This window comes from Watersipora subatra, chromosome 4 (assembly GCF_963576615.1).
Source record: "Watersipora subatra chromosome 4, tzWatSuba1.1, whole genome shotgun sequence".
NCBI lineage: Eukaryota > Metazoa > Bryozoa > Gymnolaemata > Cheilostomatida > Watersiporidae > Watersipora > Watersipora subatra.
In genome coordinates this window covers 9,845,138-9,862,335 of record NC_088711.1, presented here as the reverse complement: position 1 = coordinate 9,862,335, position 17,198 = coordinate 9,845,138, and the positions used below count along the sequence as shown (strand labels likewise).

Sequence of the window (17,198 nt, the reverse complement as noted above, 5' to 3'; positions counted from 1 at the left end):
CTGGCAAGGTAGAAATAAAACTGATGAGATGATCTCCTTGGCAAGAACTGCGTGAACATCAGAAGCTATACTAGTGTCTAGATCACTGGTTCTTAATTTGTTGGACGTACTTAACTCCACCAGTTTCATTTGTGCTTTCACTGAACCCTTCTTTATTGAAAAATCAAATATGAACTTAACCTAAGTTCATATAGAAAAATATGAACCTATATGAAAATAAACTAAGTGAACAGTTTATTTTGTGCGCCAGTCAAAGATATATAAGTCTCCAATGTTAAAAAGTTCATATTTTATTTTTCAATAAACATTCGAGACTTATATATATTTGACAGGTGCACAATAAACTGCGCAGTAACATTACTGTGTTCAAAGACCAAAACCAATACAATGCATGAACTCACAACAAATTACATATCTTTTTTTGAAAACATGACCTTGCAAATTAGCATGACTTCTGCGGGTGCCTATAACAAACCTATACCGAACCATTGAGACTGACTCACTCAGCCGCTAGAGTCCAAACAAACAGGTTAAGAACCACTGCCTTATGGTACTGTGTAACAAAAAGTCTAGTGGTAACTCCATTCCATTACCTCGCTACCACTATTGCTAAGTACATGTAACTGTTTTCTACGATTCATATTAGAAAATAGAAGCCATACTAAGGTTCTAGACGTACCACACTGGCTCTTAGGTTACAAAACCAAGCTAGACAGTGTAGATAAGCACTAGCCAAGATTTGCAAACTGCAGACATGTATCACTCTATGAATACCCTATGCACTCAAGGAGAGATACCTATGGCTCAAGGATAAATACCCTATGCACTCAAGGATAAATACCCTATGCACTCTAGGATGAATACCCTATGCACTCAAGGATAAATACCCTATTGCTCAAGGATAAAGAAAACTATAGACTAAGCATAACCAAAAAGCTATACCTTCAATAGCGAGTCGCCTAGAGCCCCAGGCCTTAGAGGCTTTCATTATCAGCCTGCGAGACATGATGCTTACGCAGTGTATATCCTGTCTAAATTGAAGGCTGTAATATTTGAGTAGGTTTAACCAGAGCTCTCCAATAGACTTCTCTTCTATGTTGACTGTGAATCTCGACTGAATTAAAAGAACAGAAACATAAAGCATATCATTACAGTAGAATTAACTAAGCGGGTATGATGATGAAATGACCAGCTAAAGCTAGTTTAAACCCTGACATAAGGTTGAAAATGAATTTTGACGCACCAAATTTATCTATAATTTAATTCATCTTGCATCAAAGCATTGAAGACTAGGGAACTTGTTGGTTATGCAAAGCAATTTTATGTAGATGTACCTTTTGTTCATAGGGATATATTCGCCTGTTTTATTTGATGCACCCGTCATATTGAAATCATGAGAGCCACATAAAACGAACAGTCGTAACAAAAAATTCTATTAACGGCATTAACGCTAACCCAATGCAATTGAGGTCAAAAGTGGCATTGCTGACTGCATTTCCAAAATTGAACTTTTAAAGCAAGTCTCACTAACAGCCACAAAATTTGACAACATGTTATTACATAATGGTTTGTAAACAACATTTTTCAGATAGAAATGCTGAATTACTACGGCTATACATAAAATTCTTAGGAAAAAAGTCACCATTCGCCATTAATCATTATATCACAATACACGGTTTTCCTTCGTCTAAAGTCCTCTAAAAAACACAGCGAATAAATTCCAAAATCATTAGGTATGGTTCTTGAAGCTCGAGACTGGCATTGAATCAGCCCACCTTATTAAGAACCAGCTCATCAATGTTGCCTTGGAACTCTGCTTCTGTTTTCACTTCCAGGTCTGTATTCTGCAATGTAAACGGGTGGTAGATGAGATATTAAAATTGTAACTACCAGGTGTACAGCAAACTAACCAATGATGTCAAAATAGAAATATAGTCAAATATACCTCAAAGAGCACGGGAGTGAGATCATGTTGTTGACAGAAGAAGACTGCCATCAGTGTTAGACAGTAGGGAGGTAAAGCGCCCTGGGCTATATCAGAAATATGTCCTATCTAGAACGTAACACATCTTTTATAAACACATCTCTCCACCTTCAGTTATTGGAACACATTAGCAAAAATGATTTAAACAGACACCTACATAATATATAAACTATACACAAGAAAGTACACAATATAATATACACAATAATATACACAACAATAATAATATAATATGCGTTCAAAACATTTCCAGCAGGCTAGCAACTAATGACTCCACACACCTTTGTGAAGTGATTGTCATGGTGCAGTTGTATTTGACTAAACTGCCTGTGTATGAGCGTATTCACTACACATTGGCAGCGAAAAACGCAAAATCATTAAAAGCCATACTGGAGTTGAAAATTAAATGGTTAAATTCAAAGAGACTAACCCCTGAGTAGAACGTAGAAGAGTATCGACAATCATGTAAACATAGTTTTATAAAAAGCTTCACTTCCGGTGGCAGCGTACGTTCAGAAAATTTGCATACATTCGCATAAAACTGAATTTTTTTTAACTTTTTGAAGCTTAGAACCAGTGCTAAAAAATAAATATTGGCTGAAAGACTTTTATATTAGTCTAAACTAACAAATAAGTTTAAATTCTAATAATTAAAAAATTAATTATTATTCAAAGAACGGATTTTACCAATTATTTGATATACAATTTTGGAGTTTTTTTAAACATTTAGGAAAGGAAAACTTCTAATAGATAAAAATCACCAACAAAGTAAAGAATGAAGTAGAATTTTTGTTGTTAAATAACCCTAGCTTCGTTTTGAAGTGGGTTTTTGGAAGGTCAAAGTTAGTGTCTCAGTAATATGTTATCAATTGGAGGCGTGGCATTTCCACCGCCACAGCTAACCAGTTATGACGCCATTGTCTAAACTCTTATAATTGTTAACTCAGACCAACCCTTCCAAGATGTTTAAAGAGAACTGCAAGCTGCTTGAGACGAGAGTGCCAGCGAGAATAGCAAGAGAGAAGCATGTTGGATATATAGTAGCTCTCTTCAAGGAACTGTAGGCACAATGTGCCTGTGAGACCATCGATAGCTACACTGATGAAGGGAGCTTTGCTTGCGAACTCCTTTTCTATGTCTGTGTAGGGAGAGCCTAGTAAGCAATACCATTTCGATTTAAAAGAGAAGATAATTACAAAATTTTAAAAGTAAAATTATCAGCATCTGAAACGATCAAAAATGTATATTAAAACTTTTTCAGAAATTTTATTAGTATGCAGTTAATATGCAAGTAGTGCTTTGGTTAGCAATAAAGCGTAAGAGCGGTGTAGGAGATGACAATTTCTATGATAGTTTACTAATGCTGAGTCTGCCATGTTGCATGATGTCTATACATACACAAAATAACTGGCTAGAGGAAAAGAATAGAGAGAATGGACAGCGAGTGAAAAGTTGGTTAACAAGCTGATGAGATACATCATCTAGTTTTAAACAAAAGCAATGCTTTAATGATACAGCAAGCTATACTACAACTGCTGTCTGATTGGAGAAAGAATAATATCAAGGGAAGACAACACTGACAGTGATGAAAAGGTTACCTAGTGCAACGAGTGCATCATATATCTCAGTCATCACAGTTGCCAGGTTGGCAGTTTTTGGTGTGATAATTCGCACATTGGTGTTGCTGCCTCTTAACGCAAAGCCAGCTTTGACAGAGCCACATATTTGCAGTCGTAAAGCTGAAACAAGGCATGGAATATCCCAGTTCAACTCCCATCATGCCAACGGCGTACATATTGGTGAAATTCTATGCATTGCCTCAATTTCTTCACCCAACTTTCTCAGATCTTATATGCTAATGATATGCTCTTCGCTCTTTACTTACAATCCTGATTTAGAACAATCATAAAGGTTTACAATAATAACAATAGAGATGTGTCAGAGAGGTTCATAAAACAAAAAATTAAGCAAAATGCAATCAGCTGAGCTTGATATCAGCTTACAAAACAATAAAAAAGAGCAAATAGTTATAAACAGTGAAACCCTCGGCATATGATTTTAAATCATTCCAGTGTTGGCATCGTAAGGCAAAAATGTTGTATAGAGGGGTATAGAAACCCATAGTAATCATCTCTTGTAAACACCCTCGGGTAAAAATCATCAAAATTTTATACATGTACTGCATATATTAAAAATTAGTATCAAAATAATATATTAACCTTATTAACTATGGTTATCTACAATAACTTTAGTGTATTTAGTGGTTATAACTTGCAATAAGATTTAACACTACAATGTACTATGTCCAGTATGTACCACAGGGAGTTCTTACCTTCAAGACAGAGGTATAACATAAATGTTGAATTTAACTTACTGAACAAACACTTAAAACTAAATTTTAGTATGCATTTTACTAAACTTCAACTTTGTCATTGGCTAAAGTTTTATCACCATCTGTTTACGTTTTTTGTCACTATAATGAATAACGCTGAACTGAGAGAGAGAGAGAGTGCAAGCATCATATCCCTTTCATACGTTGTGGGAGGGATTTCGGCGAATAGTGTATTTGCATCTTTATTATTCTGATGTATTCAGAACAACTGCCAATTTCGAGAAAAAAATTTTTTATTATATGGTGAAAAAAATCGTTGTATGGCAAGGGCGAAAAAACATTGTGTTCCACATCATAAGGCAAAAAAATCGTATAACAAGGTCACCGTAACTCGAGGGGGCGCTGTATTAGTAATTTACACAGAAGACAGTTGCAGGTTAGTAGAATCTCATCATTGAAATAAGCACTACATTTATCTTTGGAAAAAGTTATAGCTTGTACAGCTACGGTGATCATAACTTCCATATATAGCCATCTTGAACTTTACAGCCGTCTTGAGCTATATAGCCATCTTGAACTATATAGCCATCTCGAACTATATAGCCATCTTAAACTACATAGCTATCTTAAACTATATAGCCATCTTGAACTATATAACCATCTTGGACTATATAGCTATATTGAATTATATAGCCACCTTGAACTACATAGCCATCTTGAACTACATAGCCATTTTGAACTGGTGTTGTTCACAAAATATTTGTGTGGAAAAAATATACAGTATATTGCTGCCGTATGATTTCTCACTTACATTCCAAGGAACTTGAATACGCTTGCAAGTCTTTCTCCATTTTATCAACAACTGCCTTACGAGCGGCCACCTCACTGGCCGGCAACACCACATGTTCATACGTCTCATCAAGGTAGGAGGATAACGCCTGCAGGTGACTGTTGGTAGGTATGGGAATGTTTTTCAATAACTCATCACCAGACCTGACCTAAATAAGCAGCCGGCCATTAGCGTAAGAACAGCACACGCTCAAGGAACAATGAAGATATTTTACAAGAAAAATTGTATGACATTCTAGAAAGACCTACTTGTCTATAAACATTGCCTTCTCAGTTTGAGCTAAAACAAGGAATAGTTCAGATAAACACATGACTATTAATATTTACTAGGAACTTTGGTTCATAACGAGATTGAAATGGAAATATTTTGTTATCTATAGATTAAAAATTCAATGATATGTTTGAAATGGTTGAGATGTATTAACGCTAATTTTCAGAGTTCATTTCATAGGCATTCAAAAACTTGCACTCAAAAACTAGGAATGATAAAATCCCTTCGGTTCATGCCTAACCCTTTCCATTATCACCAACAAAAAAGGTTTAGAGTTGTAATGTGTACATTACGTTACTACGCCTACACTGACCCTTTTGCGCCTGACGTGTCCATCCTCATTTCTCCTATGCTCCTCCACTTCTTCAGAGCTGCTCATGTGATACTCACACAGTCTACAGTAGAAATGGGCTTCTGGGAATCTTGAAGATTTCTACAACAAAGGCACTAAAGTAAAAATAAATTTGTGCGACTGCTTCCTTCATGTTAAAGAAGTTTATTGCATGTAATGCTTTAGGAGTCGTCTTCCTCAGTAAACTAGCACAATTGTGATACACTTTACTATGCCATGTCGATGCCTGTTTAAAAAGTATAGCCCTCTCTTCTACCATTCTCGGCCAGTGAACAAGTGCTTTGAAAAAATCTTTCGAAATGCACAAAATTTAATGCAAAGACCTTTAACAGGACCTCAAACCATAGTATGATAAAACATGCAATTACCTCAATCTAATTCATACTTAAACATAAAACTTAGTATAAGAGAGAGAAAAGAGAATTAGGCCGACCTTTGACAATGGGCGGATGAAATCAATGTCCAATTCTTGGATGAATTTTGGTCCAACTTCATCTTTGAAGGCCTTCACATACTGGGTGAACAAGTTGTGCGGAGAGCTTGAAGCCATTTTCTTTCCAGATGAAACTGTAGATGCTTCTGTCGCTGAATCCTCTAAAATATGCCTCCACAATATAGCAAATGATCTTTCACATCCCAGCAGCGTCATAACTAATCAAATTTTAAATAAAATAACTTAACATTGAGTCATCTGCTGAGTGATATCTAGAAATTAAAAAGCCAAGGTAGGAGCAATCTGCCTACTCCTATTAATGCCTGCTGAGCAATGATTAGCAACCACCAAATGCCTTCCTAACAAGTTTGTAGCTGAAATAACGCTTATTTTAGCTTTATGATAAATGGTAGCAATAACAACCCTAAGTAATTGTATTTAAATGTAAACTTTAAATGATTTGATGATCATTTTACAATATTTGTTCCCTCGCATCTATAATAAAACACGCCTGAAAACCTACTACCAATAACATTTATTTGCCCAATTGTTTTTACCACATGACTTTGACTTGTCTTCTATAGGACTGACGGCTGGTCCTGCAGGCTTTTCCACTGGTTTTTCAGACATTGCAGTATGAACGTTTTTGTCCACTGAAGCAACTGCTTTCTGTTTCGATTCAGAAGTTGCCTGCTGCTTTATTTGGACAGTTCCAGGCGTCTCTATTTTTATTTTGCTGTCTTGTTCTGATTGGGTCTTGGCGACATGCTTCGACGAAACCTTTGCAGCCCGATTTGACTGAACAGCAGGTGTTGTCTCCTGCAATGGGGAGATTGGTGGCATGTTGTCACTATAGTCTGAGTGCTGACTCCCTTTATTAGTAGTTCCTGCCTCTTCAGATGAAGTTACCGACTCCCGATTTAGCGATGTGTTTTCCATATTGTGTGTAACTTCTTCAATGGCTGCTAAAAATATTTTGAATCAGAATCACATGTAACATAAACATGCTAACAAATATTAGCGGCAGCTGGTTGTAGGTGAAAACTGCAGAAGCTCAAAGTTTAGCAAATATATATCATATATATAATACAAAAGTAGAAAATGACTCACTATTATTGGGATGATCATCTGAAGGTGAAATGACAGTCCCCTTCTGCTTGCCTTTCCGCTTTCTTATCCTTTTTATCTTTGGATCACAATGATCTTCTGCATTAAAAGCATTTAGAACTTCATACAAACTCACGTGATAAGCATAGCCGGGTACCAAGACTAGTTTACTGCTAATATTGCCCAGGCGACGATCCTACAAATGTACAAATCCTAGCCATATTATATTCTTACCAGTGCGCTGGACTTTGCCATATGACGAGTCTCCTAGTGTTGGCCAGCTCTGCTCAAAGCTACCTTCCACTTGAAGGTTATTTGCCGGACAATTAACCTGCTCATGGGTGTTTTTTCGGACATCTAGATTAGTTGGAGGTGTTGGCTCAGCTGCAAATGAAAATACCATAACTCTAATTAAATGCCACTTTTATTTGACCACCACTATAGAAGAAAGGTTGAAAAATAGAGCGCCACCCTTTAATTGAGCGCCACTTCCATTTGACCGCTACTTTGACATTCTTTGATCACCACAAACCCATAATAGCAAGTGATCAGTAATCTAGATTAGTTGGAGGTGTTGGCTCTGCTGCAATTGAAAATAACCATTTTACACCAGGTTTCCGGCAGCCTTCATGTAGAAAACACCAATACTGGTGATAAGTGAAGAGCACGTTTTAATTCTGGAGCAAGAATAAAATATTCTCATCTTTGAATTCCACAACAGATACAATACAACCTCAACATATGAAGTTAATCCATTCTAATACTTGCTTCTTATGTCAAAACCATTACATGTTGAAGCAAAAATTCTTATAAAAATACATAGTACTTTGTTTGATTTGTTGCAAAGCCAAAAAAGAATGAAAAAACTTCAAATAATTACATATGGGATTAAAAAAAACGCATGATATAAAACATATATAGAAAAGTTAATGTATAAACTAAAATATTAAAGAATCAATAAAAAGAGAGTTTTGTTGTTACATAATTATAGAAACAGGTAAATGCAGGTGTAGACAGATAAATGCAGGTGTAGGCAGGTGAATGCAGGTGTAGACAGGTGAATGCAGGTGTAGACAGGTGAATGCAGGTGTAGACAGGTGAATGCAAGTGTAGACAGGTGAATGCAGGTGTAGGCGGGTGAATGCAGGTGTAGACAGGTGAATGCAAGTGTAGACAGGTGAATGCAGGTGTAGACAGGTGAATGCAGGTGTAGACAGGTGAATACAGGTGAATGCAGGTGTAGGCGGGTGAATGCAGGTGTAGACAGGTGAATGCAGGTGTAGACAGATAAATGCAGGTGTATACAGGTGAATGCAGGTGTAGACAGATAAATGCAGGTGTATACAGGTGAATGCTGGTGTAGACAGGTAAATGCAGGTGTAGATGGGTAAATGCAAAACTAAAAACAGGTAGACAGGTAAAAACTATTTTAGAGACATGTCAGTTGTAAGTATAGACGCAGCAATGTGCAGGTTTGGGGATAGAATGAGTGATAGATATACACCATAACCGATTCTACCTTAAGCTAGATATATTGTAAATGACCTTACTTTATATATTGTTTATTGTATTTATGTTATCTTTTAATTTCTAGCAGCTTTATTAGTTGTGCTCACCAATGTGAGGTCTAGAGAATTTTGGGTATAAGTTGGTGTAAACTACTTGGTACGACGAGGCAAATATTTTCTCAATGTTTATATCGTATGTCGAAAAAAGTTTCATTGTAGATGTAATCATGAGTCTAAGTTTGACAGTACATGTATTTACTGAGCTGGTAAATAACTATGTCATGCCTATTCATCTACAGCTGAAGGAATGATGGACAGATCAAGGCCCTGGCAATGACGGGAGTGATGATGGGTCAACCATACCTTGGACTGAGATCACTAGAAACCAACCTGGAAAGTAATGTGGTGTAACCACATGACGACCACGTCCTGTGACGGTAACTTGCAGGTTCACAGGATCTTTAACAGAGTCAAAAAGCTTCTGCACAGCAGGAGAAAGACTCTGTTTCTCTTGCAATAGACCAGCAGACTGTGCATGATGCAACTGCACTGGTGACTGCGGAGCTATGCACTCGTCAGGGTCCTGAGGGTTTCCTACTAAAACACACATACAACATCACCTAAAGATGTATTTGAATATAATTCCCCCAACGTATTGATATCTGAAAGGTCATCTGGAACCGCTAATTCATGCTGTGCAAAATTGCAAGCAGTTGTTCATAGCTACACCGAGACAAGTCACTAAACCAAAGAAACCTACCCAAATGAATTTCTCTCCGCGTCAGAAGGCAGTGACTGAGAGAGGGCACCATGTAGAGACTACGACATGAGAAATCAGTGGTCAACACAAATGACTAAACGGGACTGACTCAATTGTATTGACAACCCGACTTTTTGTTCGCAGATCAGGTTTAGAGAACTAGACCGAACAGCTTGAGAGAACAATATGCACCAATAACAGACTTCAATTCTGTATTTTCACTGATGAGTCGTCTGCCACTTTAGTATGTGTAAATATACTAAAGTGATCGGTAAATACAAAACTATGTCATTCATATAATGACCTCATCATAACAGAGTTTATACTACAAGTATTACACATCTTGTGACCTCACCATATGAGTGTGTATGCTACACATATCACACATCCTGTGACCTCATCGTATGAGGGTGTGTACTACGCGTATCACACATCCTGTGACCTCACCATATGAGGGTGTATACTACACGTATTACACATCCTGTGACCTCATCGTATGAGGGTGTGTACTACACGTATCACACATCCTGTGAATACTGCGTACACTAGAATGAAAGGTAAAGAACCATGTTGATCAACGCAATACAATTTATTCTATGAAAGCTTTTCTCACCTCGTTGAGTAGCCATGTTTTTATTCCTTTCCTTCCTTCTACTTCTCCTCTTGCTTTTAGTTGCTGACCCTAGAATAATTCAGGTAGAATATTCATACAAAGCAGCATATTTACAGCTCCACCACCCTATTCCTTCATACCGATATATTCAGAAAAGATGGGAAGGTTACACAAAACTTCACATGTATGTGTGTGTGGTGTGTGTGTGTCAATACAAATTTCCTTTGTTTCACAATGGCTTTCATAACGCTATGTCACGTCAATAGCTTCACCAAAAGGGGATTCTTCAAGAATGGATTTTCCTGGCTCTGTAAATTACTGTCAATTATAATAAGACTCCACTTGTAATAACTACTGAGCACAACTTCAATGAATTAAATAAGCCAGTTCGTGTGCGTAAACATCGAACAGCTTACAGGAAGGCTGGAGGCAGTAATTCCAAATGATGATACTGGCAGGCTAAAAGCAGCGAGTGGTCTTAAATCATTTCGGGAAGTATTGCCACATATACTTGGCGATAACAGACAAACTTCAATGTCCTTAGTTGATCGCATACCATTAATGTAGCAAATGGTCATGCTTTAAAATGACTAACAATCATAGGCTACTAGCAGGAAGGAAATTACAATAACGCATGAAATACCATCACAAAAAAACAGCTTTTTACAGTACACTGAATGTAGCTTATCAAGTCTACTTACTCAGATATAGGTAATATATAATTTAACTAACCATGAAACTTGTTTCAGAAAGTGTGTAGTTTTTTATAACATTAGTTTACAATTTTTTCAAACTGGTATAATTTTTTTACTACGTTTAGAAAAATTCTGTAGTGTAGTGACATCGTATTGAGTCATCATGACACACCTGATACATCCGAATTGTGGACATGCTGTTGGGTACCATCCATCATCACACTTTACTAAAACTCGTCTAAAACAAATCAATACAAATTTTCGTACTAAAACTGAAGCAATATCAGTAATGAAATAATGATATAGAGAAAATTGAAAAGCTAAAATGAAAGCATGATGTATAGACTAAGGTAATACATACTATCTTAGTCTATAAGTATCTTGTAGATTAAAATAGTACAAGCTCATACGTGTAAGCTTGCTTACAGATTTCAGGGTAACAAAGGAAGTTTTTTGATGGATTAAAATTGAGCATCGGCTCACAGACAGATGACTTGAATAGTTCACTAGAACTAGATGAATGTACAAAACAAAAAGATTTTATTGAAACTGCACTATTTTAAGACTTCTTTACTGAATCTTGTTGAGGCAGTATCTCGGAGTTTTATAAGCGCACAGTAAACAGTTCTACAGAGAAATGAGACAATATGTTCAGCTCCATTTCATTGTTGATAAGCTAAATATTTGATTGTAAATTTTACTTTAATTTGAAGTCATCTGTTTGTGAAGGCGCATGTGACTCTTATTAACATCAACAAACGAAGCTGCAAAAAACCATAAAAAAGATTTTGCACAAATTAACATACTTTCACTGTTAGTACTATTCTCATAGTTGCTATTGGTAGATAACTAATTTGCTTGAAGTTCTTCTAGTTTACACAATAGCCTCAAACAATATTTACATAAAAGCATGTACTAGCTACCAAATGTGGAAGCAATTAGATAATTGTTTAGAAATTACTAACTCAGAATACCTGATTTCAGATATTACCAACTAGTAAATTATGAATTTCTGTAGTTTATGGGAGGTAACTTCCAACATTACCTAAGCAAATTTTATTTATTTATTTAGAGAGGAATTTTACACCATCCAAAATCAGTAATATAAACAATAAAGCAATTGTTGCACTGACTGTGCTAACAATAGCTCCCAACAACTTATCTGTGAACGATTGAAACGATGTGTCCCAATAGATTGGCCAACAGCGGCCGACAAGCATAGCTGTCCAATACTGTTAAGGCTTGCTAATAGTTTGTCTTAGTCTACTATTGACAGCGGGTTTTCGCAAAATTAATTCTATTCCACAATTAATTTTATTTGCTTAATGCCAAAAGTAAACTGATGTATGTAGGGGCATTACACAACAATTTGCATAGCAATTTATCCTTGTTGGGCTAATCAAGCTACCCTCCCTGGGTAGTGCTTTATACTAGCCTTTATTATTGGTCTGTAATTGGGTTAATTTTTATTTTTTGTTTAGATAGTGACCATAGTTTGATGTAGGTTGTATGGGTTGTATTTAAATTATCAAGGTACCAAGGTGAAAAACCAAACAACTAAGCTACAAAATGCCACAGAGAATGAAATAAATGTATACATATATATATATATATATATATATATATATATATATATATATATATATATATATATATATATATATATGTCAGTTAAGCTACATGAAAATAATATGCATAATAAATGAAAAGGATGATTTGTTAGGCAGATAGTCTTGGAAAAAGCCACAGAGAATGAAATGCACAGAGAAATGCCACAGAGAATGAAATAAATGTATACATATATATATATATATATATATATATATATATATATATGTCAGTTAAGCTACATGAAAATAATATGCATAATAAATGAAAAGGATGATTTGTTAGGCAGATAGTCTTGGAAAAAGGGCTTGGCCGGCTAGTCAGAGAAAGTTAAAGCAAAAGTCTGTCTATACACGTCATCCTGGAAGAATTTAGACAGAGTTTCACCTTAACTTGTGTTCATTAATGGGTGGTAAAGAATAATGTAGTTTAACCCATTCTAAGATGGAAAAGATTCCTGAAGAATTTGGCAACACCAGTTTAGGATGCAAAGTCCAAAGTTACAAACGACGATTTTCCTGCAACCAGCCCAACTTCACAGCCTAACCAGAAGAGAGCCTGTGTTACCAATAAATAAACAGACAAGGCTTTCGATGTCTGTGCGCGGCGCCTCATTTATATCATCAAGGCTTTTGAGATACAGTTGAAAATCTATACCCCTCGTTGGCTTAATGCTTTTAGCATGCCGACTGGTCAGTCTTACAGAGTTTTAGTGATCAAATTTTCAGCCACATGCAAAAAGACAAACAAAGAACATACTGCTAATTCCCGTTTTAAAACCAAAATTAGTAGGCTACTTCACAGGTTCCCTACAAATTGAACTATTTTCTGATACATTTTTGTTACTATTTCGATCGGTTTAACAAATTAAATTCTCGTGAAGCAAAAATAAGAGAGTTAGATTCGTAGTATTATTTAGGATCTAGATTTTATGCTCCTTGATGAATATTCTAGAATCTGAAAATCTTATGACTGGCTCTTTCATCTGCCCTCTTTTGATGAAGCTTTAAATGATATTTTGTGGAATGGGGAACAACTTCTGATGATTCTGTAAAACCCCGCTTGCAATAAACACAATCCAACACCTTGAAAAAGCTACACTGGAAATAGCATTCAAGGACGTTTGAATGAAATCTAAGCACTAGCATGGTGAGTCTTCATTCCTCACTTTGGCGTTTACTTGCAACATCTACTGGCAGTCTTGCACCCCTGACCTGCTTTCCATAAACTACTGTAATTTGGCCCTCACTACCAAAGCCAAAGAAAAATGACTGGTAAGGGCCTTGTCAGTTCCCATTTGGCGCTTTTTAAGACTGCTATCAGATAACAAGGATGTTACTTTTACATTCATATCGTTGGTATTTATAGGTGTTACTACCTCAATTACTGCATTTACTCTCTCGTGATTCCCATTGTTACACTTGGTACTACCACATGCATTACGAAATGATTATACACCTCAATAGTAATTTGCAACCAAATAGTTATTGGTAGTGAAGGAATTACTGTATTGCATCAAAACTGTCGCAGGATACACAATGTGGCTATAAATAACATTCTTGCTTTCTTTCCAGATAAGGTCAGGGTTATGAGCACCTCGCTATACTGAGTAGACGCTTTTCGGGAGTTTAAAAACGTTTCATGGTGCTAAATTATTTTATTCTATTCGAAAGACTTGATTACTCGCTGTTTATTGCCTACAACTTCAATGAAACCAATGATATACAGCTGAAACTTACCTGAAAATGGCCCGTCTATAGGTTTACCTTTGACCAACGTTAATTGAAGAGTGGGTTAATTCTCTTGTAGTTGAATTATCTCCAATTAAACAGTTACGAGTTCGTGGAGACTCTCCACCTTGGTTAAATTCTGATCTAAAAAAGCTAGTTGCTATGAAAAACAGGTTTTACAAGAAAGTGGTCAGCTCCGATAGACCTAGGCAGTGTCTAAACAGTGGATGGGCACAATATAAAAAATTCCGAAATTTTGTTCAGCAAAACATCAAACAAGCAAAACGTGATTACTATAACAAACGTTTGAGCACTAATGCCAAGACATTTTACAGTGAAATAAACCCACTACTGGGAAAATCTAAAAAATGTGCTTCCAAAATTTTCCTAGACAATGACGGAATTACTGAAAAAGATCCAAAAAAGGTAGCTATGATTTTAAACAAATTTTTTTCAGATATATATAGCCCAGCAACTAATATTGCACTAACATCGTTACAAACATCTGAGCATAATTTTAAATTCAAATCTGTAACTGAAAGAGAAATCCAATCTACCTTCAAAACCCTTAAACCAGGAAAACGAGGCGGAGTCTTATCTATTCCTTCTGAAATATACATAAAACTAGCTCATAGCCTAATCCCAGCTTTAACACTTCTGATTAACAATTGCTTTAAGACTAATAAATTTCCTAACATTTACAAAAAATCTATTGTCACGCCTCGATTTAAAAAAGGAAACCCTTTGAGCTGTAATAACTACAGACCCATATCTTCACTTCCCATTTTGTCTAAGATTGTTGAAAAGATTATATCTTTACAGATTAAATCATTTTTAGATACAAACCAAAAACTTTCAAGTAGACAATTCGGTTTTCGAAAGTGGACCTCAACATCACAAATGCTTCATTATATATTTGACATTATTGCTAGTCACCTTGATAAAAAAGATTCACAATATGTAGCCTTGGTGTCTCTTGACATAAAGAAAGCATTTGACACGGTTGACCACTCCCTTCTAGTTGACAAACTTAGTTATTTCTTTTCATTTAGTTCATCAGCTACTAAATTAATTCAGTCTTATTTGACCAACCGCAGCCAGGCAATGAAAATTGGTAATACTCTGTCAGAATTTTTAGCTATTCGTAAAGGTGTCCCTCAAGGATCTATTTTAGGGCCTTTACTTTTTAACATGATGGTTAATGACATGCTAGATAAAAATCCAAACGCTTATTCCTATGCAGATGATACAGTAATTATTTCTTCAGCAAGTACTCAGATAGATTCTCAGATGCTATCAATAGAACAATTTAATAGAATGCAAAACTGGTACCTATCTAATGGGTTATCTCTATGTGTTGAAAAAACACGATTTATTATTTTCTCGAATCGAGCAGTTGATTATAATAGAACTTTGAAGCTATGCAACACTGAAATCCAAATTGAACACAATATAAAATTACTTGGGGTCACAATTGATACAAATTTTGGTTTCAATACACATATAAAACTAACAGTGACCAAGGCAAAACAATGTTTATATGCTCTTCGTAAGATTCGACATCTTTTGTCTGTTGAAGATGCTAAATTAATATATACTTCAATAGTCCGAAGTCGTCTTGAATATTGTGCTACTTTGTTTATGTTTCTTGGTAAATGTCATTCAGACCAAATTGAGGCTTGCCAAAATAAAGCGGTGCGAGTAATATGCAAAGCACCTAAATCCTTCTCAGTAACTGATGGTCGTCGATTATTGGGCCTACATACTCTCGCCAGTCGGCGTTCTTTCTTTTACAGGCAGTTGATAGGCAAAGTGGAGGTAGCTACAGTGGCCAGTGCTCTATACAAATATATTCAACAGGATAGTGAGAGACACCAAATAAGCCTAAGATCACAATGCTCATTAATAACACCATCTATTAATAAGAACTATGGCAGACAATCTTTTAAATATAACGCTATCAAGATTATGAAAGAAGAGGTATTAGATCCTGTGAATGAGCTGTCATTTGATATTGATTAACTGGCCATACTGTGACTACTGACCATTCTATATTTTGTTTACTAACACTGGTATACTAACAACATTGAATTAAAATTATTAAAAACCATCGGTTGTCACTTTACAACCATAGCTGACATAAGAATAGTAGAGTATTGTGTCACCCGCGTTAAATTTTTTTTAAAAATGACCATACTAATAATTACTAACTTGGAATCTAAATACTCAATCAACTCAGCTTGCATATATATATATACACTATATATATATATATATATATATATATTCAGCTCAATCAACGATCTTATTATCCTCTTATAGAAATCATATTATTGTAGCCACTATCAATTTTATTCTCAATTATCATATTATACCACATTATATTAGCTTTAATTTTTAATTATGAGGTCAACAGAACAGTATTTTCTCAAGAAAACCTCAATAAATAATATTCACAAACAAACAAACAAACCTTTGTGTCGTAAATTAGCATGTATGATTAATGCTAATTTGGATGCTAAATTTGCATCCGTGTAAATACATTTAGTTCAGACAATTAGCACCATGAATCAATAAAGCATGATCTTGTGCCTGTTCGAAAACACAGGCCTTACAAAAACCAATGTTGAAACGAAACTGCCCCGCAGTCACAGCTTAGTCTTACCGTAATATTATTATATGCACCAAGCACACATTCTCGTCTATTTGACGATGTCGTTGGTTATCGGAAACATGTATCGGTCCGCTGTACATGTACGTTGTTGAATAATTGTCAAGAAGAGACAACTTATAGCTGTAATATAACACCGAGTAAGCAACTCCAATCAAATACGCACACAGTCGTTACTTGCGTATACATGCACATTCACACATAAATACATGTAGTTGTGCAAGCACATATGAGGATTTGTTTAGGAGTTTGAAAAGTTGCTTAGAAGTTTGAAGATTTTTAGGT

At 35.7% G+C, this 17,198-nt stretch overlaps 1 protein-coding gene across 1 annotated transcript in view; it reads right to left on the bottom strand.

The window, feature by feature from the left end:
* The window catches only part of LOC137393076 (terminal uridylyltransferase 4-like), a 32,536-nt gene extending 15,688 nt beyond the window's left edge, over nt 1-16,848 (bottom strand). The window contains exons 1-16 of the mRNA XM_068079477.1: nt 16,716-16,848; nt 14,252-14,278; nt 11,077-11,142; nt 10,210-10,278; nt 9,227-9,433; nt 7,563-7,712; nt 7,332-7,427; nt 6,779-7,186; nt 6,222-6,382; nt 5,750-5,869; nt 5,128-5,314; nt 3,583-3,723; nt 2,938-3,137; nt 1,946-2,053; nt 1,776-1,844; nt 943-1,114 (exon numbers count right to left, since the gene is read on the bottom strand). Coding sequence (XP_067935578.1) covers nt 943-1,114; nt 1,776-1,844; nt 1,946-2,053; nt 2,938-3,137; nt 3,583-3,723; nt 5,128-5,314; nt 5,750-5,869; nt 6,222-6,382; nt 6,779-7,186; nt 7,332-7,427; nt 7,563-7,712; nt 9,227-9,433; nt 10,210-10,278; nt 11,077-11,122 — 2,134 coding nt within the window. The 5' untranslated portion in view covers nt 11,123-11,142; nt 14,252-14,278; nt 16,716-16,848. The remainder of the gene's footprint in view (nt 1-942; nt 1,115-1,775; nt 1,845-1,945; nt 2,054-2,937; nt 3,138-3,582; nt 3,724-5,127; nt 5,315-5,749; nt 5,870-6,221; nt 6,383-6,778; nt 7,187-7,331; nt 7,428-7,562; nt 7,713-9,226; nt 9,434-10,209; nt 10,279-11,076; nt 11,143-14,251; nt 14,279-16,715) is intronic.
* Nucleotides 16,849-17,198: the final 350 nt, after the last annotated feature.